Source organism: Camellia sinensis, chromosome 9 (assembly GCF_055761805.1).
Source record: "Camellia sinensis isolate YWXY chromosome 9, ASM5576180v1, whole genome shotgun sequence".
NCBI classification, from domain to species: Eukaryota; Viridiplantae; Streptophyta; class Magnoliopsida; order Ericales; family Theaceae; genus Camellia; species Camellia sinensis.
Window position 1 is genome coordinate 44037363 of NC_138969.1, and position 13857 is coordinate 44051219.

The 13857-nt window shown below is 26.6% G+C and overlaps 1 protein-coding gene across 2 annotated transcripts; it reads left to right on the plus strand.

Moving 5' to 3' along the window:
* The first annotated feature begins 8578 nt into the window (after positions 1-8578).
* Positions 8579-12609, plus strand: LOC114279086 (auxin-repressed 12.5 kDa protein). 2 transcript variants are annotated; one of them, XM_028221265.2, is made up of 4 exons: positions 8618-8931; positions 9694-9913; positions 12040-12091; positions 12299-12609. In XM_028221265.2, exons 1-3 carry the CDS (start codon positions 8829-8831, stop codon positions 12074-12076), a joined length of 360 nt encoding a protein of 119 aa, XP_028077066.2. In that variant the 5' UTR covers positions 8618-8828; the 3' UTR covers positions 12077-12091; positions 12299-12609. The 2 variants fall into 2 exon arrangements, with proteins under 2 accessions (XP_028077065.2, XP_028077066.2); XM_028221264.2 differs by lacking the exon at positions 12040-12091 and having other exon boundaries at positions 8579-8931.
* Positions 12610-13857: the final 1248 nt, after the last annotated feature.

The window sequence follows — 13857 nt, forward strand, 5'->3', positions numbered from 1 at the left end:
TTGGTTAAAAGTCAAATTTTGATTTTTAACTTAGGGATTGTTTGGGATGATCTAAATAAGTGCACTTTTTGACTTTTTATGAAATATGGGTTGAGTTTGGGTTGGGTTTGAAGTGATGTGTTAGAGAAGTGATGTGACTTAAATAAGATGATGTGACTTAAATAAGATAGTGACTTTTTAACTTTTTTTCTTTTTCAAGACATGCCAAACTTGGCCTTATTTTAAGTCATATTACTTCTTTATTTTTTTGCATATTTTTTATAAAAAATCAAAAAAAATTTAAAAAGTGAACTTTTAATAAATTTCTCAAAACAATCCATGGTAATTATTGTGGGCAACATCACTATTTTCATAATATTATAGGGTATGGCTTCTGTCCAGTCCAGGATCGAACTAGACCGTGCTGTTGGACCCGTAAGGGCCCACCATGGGTCCCATTTTGATAATCTGAATCAATCAATGTGTAGAACTCGTCGAGTACTATATGCTTGTAAAAAATCACGTTGATCGGATATTGATAGCTATATGATCAAATCAGTTTCGTATTAAAAAAATTAGACGGTGAACAAATTAACGGTTGACAAAAAACTGTTTTGATCACATAACTATCGATATCCGATCAACGTGATTTTTTACAAGCATATAGTACTCAACGATTTCTACATATTGAACGGTTCAAATTATCAAAACGAGACCCGTAATAGGCCCCCACAAATCCAACAACACAGTCCAGTCTGATCCTAAAATGGACCGAAGTCATACGCATATTATAAGCACACATCCCCCACAATCCAAGGTATGAGCCCCGCGTTTAAAAAAATAAAAAATCGTGCGTTTGATTTCAATTTTTTGGATTTAAATTTTTAAAACTTGAGGTTTTTAGTTTTTATATTTTTTTATTTCTAATTAATATTTTTAAAATTTTAAGTAATTTTTTTTATTTTTTTTAGATACACTTTACTTAGATGTACCTACAAAGTAAAATATTTGTAAAAAATATTTTAAAAAATCAATAAATACACAAAAATATGAAAAATATATTGAATTCTCATATTTTTTTTTGTATTTTTGATATTTAGTGAATTTTTTAAAGATTTTTTTATAAATATTATATTTTTTAAATGTATTATATTAGGTATATTTAAAAATTAAAAAATTACTTAAAATAATAAAAAATAGGAAAAAAAATTTAAAAAGTAAATTCTGTAAACCAAACAAGTTGAATTTCATAATGGAAAATGTTTGGTTGTGTGAATTTTTTTTAACTCAAATAGCTCAAATGCATCAAAAAGATATCATTTTATACTTAAAACGACATTTTTTTTTGAATATTTCGAATCATTCTAGTCATAATTCTCATTGTTTCATAATTTGTGAATCCCATTGTTTAACGTAGGAAGAGGACAAGATTTGGTAAGAAAATTCACACGTGTACAGCAGCCTTGGACCCACTATAATTGGGCCAAAAATTATTACCGATGACTACTTTAATCCGCTATTTAGTTTTTTTATTATTATTTTAGTTTGGTTAAAATAGTTATATTTAAGAAGTTAGATTATTTTTTTTTATAATTAATTTGATGATTGTGCGAAAAAAAAAAATAATTATAGGTTGAATATGATTTTTTATTTTATTAATTATTTTAATTTATTTTATGTTTTAGTATGTTATTTTAACTTAACCCTCCTTCCAAACACTTTTCCGTCCCAAAATATATAATTCCTTTTGAGAAATTTATGTTTTTTTAAATAATACAATTATTACATTTAGAAATTTTTATTTTTTCATAACTACAATTTTACTTATATTGAGAATATTAATTGTTATAATTATACTTTTTTTTTTTTTTGTATATATTAATGTTCATGAATTTCCTCAATAATTCTATAATTTGTGGATCCCATTATTTAATGTACGAAGAGGACAAGGAGATTTGGTGCAGCTGTTAAAAAATATTATAAATTATAAATTAATAGATTATTGATTATAATCAATTAGAAGTTGTTAATATGTTTAGTGCATCTGTTAAATTATAGATTTAAATTACTAAGTAGTGTTTGATAGGTAAATTGTAAAATAACTTTTTGATATATAAATATCATTTTTACCCTCTTAATTCTAAATTGAATTAACTTTGTTAGTTGTAAATTGAATTAACTTCTTTTTTTTTTAATTCACTAATAGTCCACATTTTTTTGTTATATATATATATATATTAATCCATAGTCCATTTGGGTCTTTTTCTATTTTAAAAAAAAAAAAACCTAAAGGTGTAATTGTAAATTCACATGCACATAGCAAAAACTGACAACCAGAAGTAAGGGATAGACAGCTTCTCAGAATCAATTTTTTTGAGTTCAAATAAATTGCCAAAAATCAAAAGTTATTTTTAACCAAACATTCCAAAATAATTTTTCCAAAATTAGAATTTATAAATTAGCCAAAATAAACCACACTAAACACTCTAAAAATTTAATAAGAAAATTGACACATGTACAGCAGTCTTGGACCCACTATCATTTGCTCGAAAAATTATTTGAAAAATGCTTGAGACTCTATTTTTTGTGACCCCACAACCTCCAATTGATTTGTAACCACTCATTGTTTTATTTTTTTCCTCTCTTTCTCCTCCCTCTCTCTCACAAATGTTGTGTGGGTTTGGGGGTTGTAGGGGTTTGGAACATTACTAAAATTATTTATTGTGTCTATCTCAAAATATTAAGGAAAAATTACTCATAAATCTCATTTGGAGAAATGTTAGTCCATTTAATCCTACATTTTTTTTATAAACCAATTAGTCATTTTTGTTTGCAGTATGTATTATTGATTTAATTTAGTAATATTAGAGTTTAGTTGTTTGTCTTTATTTGAGATTTGGTTTTGATTTTATTTTTTTTGTTGGGATTTTGGTTTGTGTGGATAAGGTATGGTTTAACATTTTCATTTTTTTAGGGATTTCGTAGAGTATTTGTAAGGATTGTTGATGTTACCTACTTGGTGAGATTTGGTTTTTATTTTTTTTGGGATTTGGGTGTATGTGGGTAAGGTATGGTTTAACATTTCCATTTTTTTTTTGGGGATTTCGTGGAGTGGTTGTGGGGATTGTTGATATTACCTACTTGGTGTTACATTATTGATGTTATCCTCCCATTGGCCCCCAACAATACTAACATTGCAAGAGATCCAAACAATCATAACAATATTAAATAAAAACAATGTGTTGGTTACATTATATACATGCACAATATCTCATTTTCAATAACTGGTAACCCTTACATCCGCGAAAACAATAACATTACATGAGACCCAACCAATCATACAAATATGAACTAAAACACCATGCGCCTGTCACATTATGTCACATTATGTACATACACAACATCACATTTGGAGTCACTGGTAATCCCCAAAAACGCGATGTTAACAACATCACCTGGAATCCCACATTACGCAACATTTAAACAACATCTCATTTCGAGCATCGACCTTGATGTCGTATTGTTCCACAAACAACCAAAGTAACATCGAAGACACCTATACCTGTTATCATCACACCAATACACGATCAACACTGCCACTAACGGATTGATGTGAAATTGCTGATGTTACGTCGATAACATCAATCGCACTTCTAGATGTCCTAGTACCCACGCCGCTTCACCTCTGTAAATTTGTTATAAGGGGTTTTTGGATTTTCTAGGGTTTTGAATGGGTTCTATAATGTTATTTGGGGAATAAAGAATGCTAGGTGTAACGTCGCCAAATTCAATGTCCAACTCACACAAAATGAGAATTAACACTGCAATATCTACAAGGAAACGTTGAAGTTCCAATTTTTGAGCTTCCGTTTTGTTCACAATGAAGGGAAAAGGAAAAAATTGCAATCAGTGTATTTAGTTTGAGTTTTCTGGATTAAGTTTTTTGAAAATGACTTTTTTGGTTTTCGTGTTTTTTTGTTTTTAGTTAATATTTTTTAAATTTTAAACATTTTTTTTTACTTTTTTAGATGCACCTTACTTAGATGTATTTAAAAAGTAAAAAATTTGTGAAAAAATATTTTAAAAAATTAATAAATACATAAAAATACAAAAAATGTACTGAATTCTTGTATTTTTTTTTTTATATTTTTGGTATTTAGTGAATTTTTAAAAGATTTTTTTTACAAATTTTTTACTTTTTAGGTGTATTTATGTTAGGTGTGTCTAAAAAGTAAAAAAAATTGCTTAAAATATTAAAAAAAATCAGTAAAAACAAAAAACACGAAAAATAAGAAAGTAGAATTTTCTGAAAAGTGTTTTCTGAAAAGAGGAAACAAGCAAGGTGATATGTTTTTGGGTGTTTTGATATTCGTGGGCTTAAGTGTAAATAGCATTGACTTGGGACCTTTCAATGTACAAAATAAATTACAAGATTTTATGGTACAAACTATCTAAACTTCGGATTTGTTGTTGTTTTTTCCAAATATTAATTCTTTTTTGGAGAATTCAACTTTTGTTTTGTAGTATAATTGTTACATTTAAAAAATATTGAGCTTGTTTGGTTTTGAAACTCAAGATTCACTTTTTAGAAAATTAAAATTATTTGTTTTCTATGTTTTTTTTGTTTTTATTGATTTTTTGTTTTAATGTTTTAAGTATTTTTTTTTAAAAAAAATTAAATACACCTAACATAAATATACTTAAAAAATATAATATTTGTGAAAAAAAGAATCTTTAAAAAATCACTAAATGCCAAAAACACAAAAAAAAAAATGAAAATTCAATATATTTTTCGTTTTCTTGTGTATTTATTGATTTTTTAAAATATTTTTTTACAAATATGTTACTTTTAGATACATCTAAATAATGTGCATCTAAAAAATTAAAACAATTGTTTGAAATTTTAAAAATATTCACGAAAAATAAAAATAAAAAACAAAAAAAACCACTCAATTTTTAAAAAATTAAAACCAAACACACTGACTAATTTTTCAAAACTATTATTTGACTTTTATTGAGAATATCAATTGTCATAATTATACATTTTATGTATATTAATGTTACAACAATGCTAGAGACTTATATTTTGCATTCACAAATGTATCCATAATGATATGACAAGGGTGGTGGGTCACATGTCATTGATTATTGGGTGAATTACACTAACGGCCCTTATAATTTGGGGCTCGTATCACTTTGGTCTCCGACTTTTCAATTGTGACATATTTGATTCTAAATTTTGAATCTTATTCCAAATAAGGACAATTGAAGATATCATTACTCAATTTCAAGGGCAACGTCGTCAATTTGATAAAATATAAACTAATTTGACAAGTATAAATGTCAAAAAAATATATTTGAATTTTTAAAAATCATTTCTACCAACCAAAGATAAAATTATGTAAAATTGATAAATCTTTTAGGCATTTATTTATTAATTTATTTTACCAAATTAATTTTGTTATTTGTTTGGATGATAATCATGTAATGAGTGATTATTAGGCTTTTAATATGTAATTGATATATTTAATATATTAAATATTTTTAGTTTTGAATTTTTTGATTTAATGGATTAATTTAATAATGATATCAAAGTTGTCGCCATATTTGACTTTTGAAAAAAATAAAAACTAATTTAATGAAAATAAAAACAATCACCCATTATATGATCATCATCTAAACACATAATAAAAATTAATTTGGTAAAAAAGTAAATAAATAAATGTGTAAAAGATTTATCAATTTTGCATAATGTTTTCTTTGGTAGGTAAAAATAATTTTTAAAAATTCAAAAATATCTTGTTGACATTTATTTTTGTAAAATTAATTTATATTTTATCAAATTGACGACTTTGCCCTTAAAATTGAGCAATGAAATCTTCAATTGTCTTTATTTGGAACAAGATTTAAAATTTTAGTGTCAAATATGTCACAAATGAAAAGTTAGAGACTAAAGTGACACAAGTCCCAAACTAGAGGGACCATTAGTGTAATTTGCCCTTGATTGTTTAACTAATAAAAAATTGACACTTATCAGATTACATTATTACGGGTTGAATTGTGAAAGATTTATGAAGGTCTTAAACATTTTCCTTAATATTAATAAATTTAAAAGAAGGGTAAAATAAAAAAAAATATGTTATTTTGGTCCTCGATTTTTGAATTTTTTTTTAATATTTTGGAGCAATAAAAAATATAATGAATAACTAATATTTTGAGACCGAAGAAGTAGTATTATTGATGTAATATTTTAATTTGATATTCATTAATTAAAATGGTAAGATTTACTATTTTTTATTGACTTTATAAAAGAAAACTTGACAAGTGTCTAATGATAAGGAAAATTTATTAGGAAATCATTTTTTAAGTACTTGTATTTTAATTAGTTTATAATATATTTTTATATTTTAAAAAATTCTATTATTTAGACATTTGATTCATCAAATTCTACTTGTCATGTTTAAGATAATTTATAGATAATTTTATCTTTACAAATATTTTTTGAACAGTTAACAACTTGGTAATATGAACATTCATATTTTATAATATGAATATTTATATTGATGTGTGAATGTTCTCATTGATAGTATGAACATTCACATTAACGGTGTGAATGTTTATATCACGAAATATTTACATTGTCAATACAAATATTATTATTAGAATTATTTTGATAACTATGTTACTCACAAGATTTATTAAAACATAAAAAAATAAATTTAAACTTTTGAACATAAGTAGGTGAGAGAGGAATTTATGAATAAGTGTTCAATGATAAATAATGTTAAATAATGGCTTAAGACTTTGTTTGGCTAAAGTGATTGGGGCTACATTAGCTTCTAAAATATAAAATAGACTAAAAAATTAATAAAATAAAATGTGCATTTATATCAGAATTATTTTATTTTTTCTTGTACAAAAATTTAAAAATTAAAAAAATCCAACTCAAATAAATTTTTTAATCTCAAATCAAAAAAGTTTCAACTTAAATAAACCAATTAAATTTTTTATTTTTATTTTTCAAACAGAAACTAAAACTATCAAATAATTACTCCGATACATCGGATCTACTCAAGGATAATATCTCGAAGGGTCCCACATTTACTTAGTCTTCATCCTTATCCACAATTATTTAATTATTCTATTTCCACTTGCAATTTTCACTACTTCCACGCTTTCTTGCTCACTTGCCAAACATCACAAGGGTCTGTTTGCCAGGCTGCGAAATGTAGGGTGAGCCTGCGAAAATTATAGGGGAGATTACACATAGGCATGATAGTTTTAAAATAATGTATTGTGGGTAAAATATTTTTTTAGTAAATTATAAATACGTCATCGAGATTTACTTAAAATATGGATTGTCATCTATGCTTTAGAAAATTAAAAGTACCCTATCATCAAAAAATTTTAATTAACAGAATTAATTTAAAAAATAAAATTTATAATTATTCTCCGATACAATAATAAAATTATTTAAATTGTTAATTAAAACATATTTTTAACATCATTAAAAATAATTAATTGATTTCATGATTTATTAATGAAAATGACGAATTGTTTTGAAATTAGAAATCTCAGGAGGTAGAATGTAATTTTTAAAATCAAAGAGAGTGATTTATATTTTAATCAAATCTTAAGGATATATTTGTAATTTACTCACATATATATATATATATATATATATATATATATTTATGTAAATTTAACATACATGAAAAATTTATACCAAATATAAGATAGACTTACCCAATATACACAAAAAATTTATACTACCGTAAAAATGATATTATTTTTCCACTGTCCAATTGAAATGTAATTTCTCCAAAATTATATGGTGATCGGGAAGTACATGTTGTGTTTTAATATTGTGTTTGGTTAATGAATTTTGATAGTGATTTAAGGAGGAAAATAAAAAATATATATATAAAATGTGAATAAAATTAGTTATACTTCACTCACATTTTTTTCTTTTTTTTTTTAAAATTTTTTTATCTAAATCTACAATCAAAACACAGTCTAATTAAGTGTGTGCGCAGTGCAGTTCGGACGATTTGAAAGTAAAATTACAAATCAAATGACAAGTTAGCGGATTAGAGGATTGACAAATTGCGATTTGGACGGTTTTTGGCGAATTAACGGATTGAAAAATATTTAACTAATTATCACACATTTGCATAATATATAACACTAATCTGTAAAACATTTTTTAGATATATAACACAATAATTTTACATAATATATTTCATATATATTCTCACTAATTTGTAATAAATTTTATATCTTAAATTTCTCTCACATTTATTTTTACATTGATATTTTATTGAAAATTAAAAAATATATATGTATTAACTATAGCGGAGTGGAGCGGTTTAATTGACAGATTATAAATTTTAAAGTTTAAACTGCGATTAGTGATTAAAGCGGTGCGAATTAATATGAATCGATGCGATTTTAACGAATAGTGCAGTATTTTACATTGCCCTAAGTCTGATGACATCTCCAATAATTCACCAATCTTTATTTATTTGTAAATTATGCTAGAATGTTTGGTGATTATAAATTATTTAAATAAGGTGATTATCACAAAAATTAAAAAAATAAATTTTAAATTTATCAACTTTTAATGAGCTGAATCATTAGTTGACCCGGTTCTTACGTCTGCCAAACAACCCCTATGGATTCTACACCTGGAAATAGTGAAAACCCATCTTCAAAATTTCCCATTTTTGTCTAGTTGGAGATTTTAAAGCACCAACCTCTATTTATATGTAGTAGAACCAGATCTAGATTGAAAGAAGAAGAAGAGAGTAGTGAGTAGTGAGTAGTGAGTAGTGAGTGAGAGTTTGAAGATGGTTTTGTTAGACAAGATTTGGGATGATGTTATGGCAGGACCTCACCCTGAACGAGGCCTCGAGAAGCTCAGGAGGATCCCTACTCCTCTTAACATCAAAGGTGTTAAGCCTCTTCTCTTCTCCTCCTCTCTTCTCTTCCATTATTTACAGTTAAACGCAGTTTGAGAATTGATTATTTTAATTAATTTTTTAATTTTTTATCTGAAGATAAATAAAAATAATAGAAAGTGATATTATAACTTAAACGGAGCCTAAGGATTAAATTAATATAATCTAACTATTACGAATAAAAATAAAATAGATCATATACTTTGTGGATTGTAATTTTTTTAATTGAGTTTTCACATTTAATTCTAATTTTAGTGGAATCTATCAGAGGAGTTAGATTATGATGAGATCTAATTGAAATATTTTTTATATATTAAAAATTAAATTAACGCAATTTAAATAATATAAATTAAGGGATTAAAAAAATAATTAAGCTTTTTTGTGTATCTCAAAACTCTTAGATCTCGTAAAAAATCCTCTCAAAATTGATGTTCTTGAGACGATGAGTGCTTTGAAAAGAATTATTTGTTTCTGCTGGAGTGAAAAGGGTGTGATGATACAATTTAATAAATAATAGTGTTTGATAAATCAAAATAACACAATTTAATAGTTATTGATTATTGATTATCTTAAAAAACAAAAGATGTATTCAACAAATAATAAATTATATAAAATAATTTTAATCATACATGTAACATCATGAAATTCATCATAAAACATACAATTTTTGTGGAGTTGCTTCATTTATATTTTACATGATTAATTCTGTGTTTATAAATTTGTTGATCTGATTAATTACATGATATTCTGGTAGATGAAGGAGAGGGGAGTACGATTCAGAGGTCGTTGTCGATGCCGGCGAGTCCGGCGACACCGGTGACGCCGATGACGCCGACAACACCGTCACCAACGGCGGCGCGTAAAGATAACGTGTGGAGAAGTGTGTTTCACCCAGGAAGCAACATTGCGACGAAGCGTATTGGTGCTGAGATGTTCGACAAGCCACACCCAAACTCTCCCACTGTTTATGACTGGTACGTACTCTATGTAGCATTACAAGGATCACTTGCATGATGTTTCTAACAAAAAAAAAAATATGAGGATAACTAATTATTCTGCAATTTCGGAATATGAACCGTATATTTTATAGTATTTTAATTGATGAAGAGCAGGGATAGGGATTTATTTTTAGTGCTCTCAAGCATTTTTCAAGATATTATGTTGGATGGTTGAAAAATATAAAAAAAAATATTAAATGACACGTGTATTTTGAAAATATTTAAGCCTTGTTTGGTTTGTGTTTCTCAAAAATTTTTGAGAAAAATTCTTTACAAATAAGTTTTCAAAAGTAATCAAATCAAATAAATTTTTCAAAAAAAATTTCTCAAAAGTTGTTTGGTTTATAAGTTTTCTAAACAAATCTCTCTTATACACATCAAATCAATCACTTTTTTTAGAATTCTCTTTCAAAATAATTTTTCAAAATATCTTTTGAAAAAAACCAAACCAAAAACTTTTCGTACTTTTTATCTCTAAAAACTCTTCTCTCAAACTCAAACCAAACATACCCTTAATAATTTTCCACTAGCATAGGGGGTGTTTGTTTAAGCTTTTCAGAGCCAATTTATAGCTTTTAGGCCAAGTTTGGGAAGACTAAAAAAGTGCACTTTTTGTCTGTTTGGGTTAACTTTTTGACTTTTTATTGAAAAATGTGTAATAAAAAATTGTAAAAATTGATTTGTAGGGAAAAATTTGAATTGGGAGTTGTGCAGCGGTAATTGTTGACTTTTGGTGAATAGTGTTAACTTTTTAACTTTTTGAGTAACTTTTTGACTTTTTGGCTTTTTTTAAAGTCCCCAAACTTGGCCTTAGTTTAAAAAAAATTATTTTGGACTGCTTGGTTAAACTTATTTCAAACAGCTTCTGGTTCTAACAGCTTATTTTAACTCAAAAAAGCTGATTCTGAGAAGTTGCTCATCCCTTCCTTCTGATTATCAGCTTCTGCTGTGGACATGTTAATTTATGGTTATACTCTTAAATTTTTTTATTTTTTATTTTTTTAAAAATAGGAAAAGATTCAAATGGATTATAGATTATTATTATTATTTTTTATGAGAAATGTAGACAAACAAAAAATAAAAATTAATTAAAAAAATTATTTCACAATTTATTTAACAAACACTACTCAGCAAATTAAATCTATAATCCAACAGTTACACTTAAACATATGAACAACTTCTAATTAAAGTCATAATCTATAATCTATTAAGTTATAATTTATAAGTTGTTTTAACAGCTACACCAAACGGAGCAGGGTAGTATGGGATGATGGAATGTGATTAGCGCGTGGATCACCCCGTGCTTTCATTAGCCTTGAACAGCGCGTGCTCTCTCTACGACTTTTTGTGTGTTTAGATATTTTTAGATATTTATATTTAAAAAAGGGAAAATAAATTTCACTGGAAATTTTATAGAATAATTTCAATTTGGTGGAAAAATTATAAATTTATCATTTAATGTTAGTAAAGTTTTTCCCTAATAAGCATATATTTTTTTTCCAAATTTTACCGAAGTGGTATTTTTCCTTTAAAAAACCCTTCTGCCATACACACCCCTCGAAATCACTTTCTGTTATAACATTAAAATTATAACGCATAATGAATGACAGGTTGGATCATAATTATAATTAAAGTATAATTAAGTGATTATAAAAATTTCTACCATTACCAAAATAATAATTACAAGATATTATAGTTGAGTTATAACAAATATAATCAATACCTCACTAAATCATAATGAAATATTACCCCGCTTGTTTTGGAAAGTTGATTGAAAGCTGGGTTTAACTTTTTTTAATTTTTTTTAAAGAAATATATAAAAAAAAGTAAAGATTTTGATATGATTTAAAATAGATTAAAATTTTAAAATTAATTTTTAACTAAATTCTTAAATTAGGCCTACAAAAATTATAAGTGAGACCTATAATACCTACTTTTTTAAAGGATGTATTATAGAATTTCTGTCACAAAAACAGCAAAGGATAACTATTGAAAACCAACTGTATTTTATTAATCTTTTTTTTAAAGGGCTTATTCTTGCATAGAATTACATTCAAGTCAGGTATATCTCAATTATTGAATTATTGGGCTGATTTAATCAGGACCCTCCATTGGACACTCTTGGCTTTAGATCGATAGCACTCACCAGATGAGGTAAGTGAAGCGCGTGATTCACGCGCCGGCCATGATTGTACTTAACAAAACTTTAGCCAACTACTCTCCACTCGCTCTTATTGGCGCGTGTACACAACTCCCAGACTAGACTACATTCATGCATATTAAGCAGTTAGATTGCCTGACTTTTTGTTTTGGACGGTCATGATTTGTTCTTTTGGTTTTGACATGTTTTATGCATCACAGGCTCTACAGTGCGGAGACTAGAAGCAAGCATCGCTGAGAGGAGAGAGAGAGGGGGAGAGAGAGTTACCGGCTGGTGCATGTAAATAGTGTCTTTCCTTTTCAATGCCCGCCACGTGTCGTGGTGGTTGCGAATGGTGTTTTGTGATTACGTGTCCTGACTATGTTTGTGAGTGGGAGTTATGCTAAGGTGTTTTTGATTGGAACGGTTTGATGGTGTGAGCGAGTCCTTTTCAGTGTATGATCTGCCGTGGACGGTTGTGATGAGCTGCTTTCATTATTACATAAATAAATTCAATGTGTTTGTCCTTTTCCTTTGGTGTGTTTGGTGTACATGGTCCACCATTTTGGATATTTTTTTTGGGATTATCTTTTCCTTGGACAATCTTTTAGCTTTTTCTTCGGCAATCTTGGCTTTGTTAGGACAAATATAATTTTTTTGGGTTACATCAGGAATTAAATTACAACAAAGGGGCCAAGTCTGTCCCATATCCTTCTCATGTTTTGCAGACTTCTAATTCTGATTCTTTCGAAAAATTCTTGGATGCAAATGGGATGTCATGTGGTATATTATATGATATCTTTAACTAATTACAAAAATATATTTTTTTATGTTGTTTTTTTATCATTTAATACATAAATATAATTTTTATTTTTTCAATCAATAAGAGAAGAGGATATCACATGATATTTACCTTATCCGCACTCAAAAATTTCTCCATTCTTTCACATAACCAATTCTTCAAGTTGTTCTGCTCTTAGTTGGCCAATGCATAAGACAAAAGTTTCCTTCTTTCCAGTCACTTAGCTCAAGTATGACAATTCAAAAATAATTTATTTTTTTATTTTTTTTATTACATTATTTTTTTATTTTTTTATACATCTTTTCGTAAAAAGATAAAAAATGTACTTATTTAGGTCATCTTAAACAACTCCTAAAGTACTAGTCTACTACTCATACTATGCAGGAGATAATTATAGATATTTATATTTGTGTTAGATTTTTTTAATATATAAATTATGTTTTTTGAGATTTTTTGTAAAAATAGTTTAACAATCTTATCACTAATCATAGTGTATGAGAAAAGTTGAAAAAGGTACTGCAGTAACTATACACGGGTTGTATTTATAATTATTTGTATGAGAGGATTTTAAATGCCAATCAGGAAATTTTAACCAAATTAATAAATGCAGGCATGTAGAAAGACATGTGGATTGAAAAAAGTTAATAAATGCTGATCGGTGGATTTTGACCAAATCAATAAATGCTGAATTTTTATTTTTTTTTAATAAAAAATTTAGAAAATTCATATTGGGATATTGAAACTCCCACAGGCCTTGGGGGTTAAAAATCTCATTTTGCTTAATATATAGTACTAGCATATCACCCATGCTATGTACGAATTGTGTTTACAATTATTTATATATGTGAATTGCGATTTTTAAATGTCTTTTTTTCTTTTCTTTTTTTTAAATGTCTTATTTTTTTTATATTATATTAAAGTTTAATATTTTGATAATAATCATATGTATTAGACTTTTTAAAGAATGTCTTTTTTATT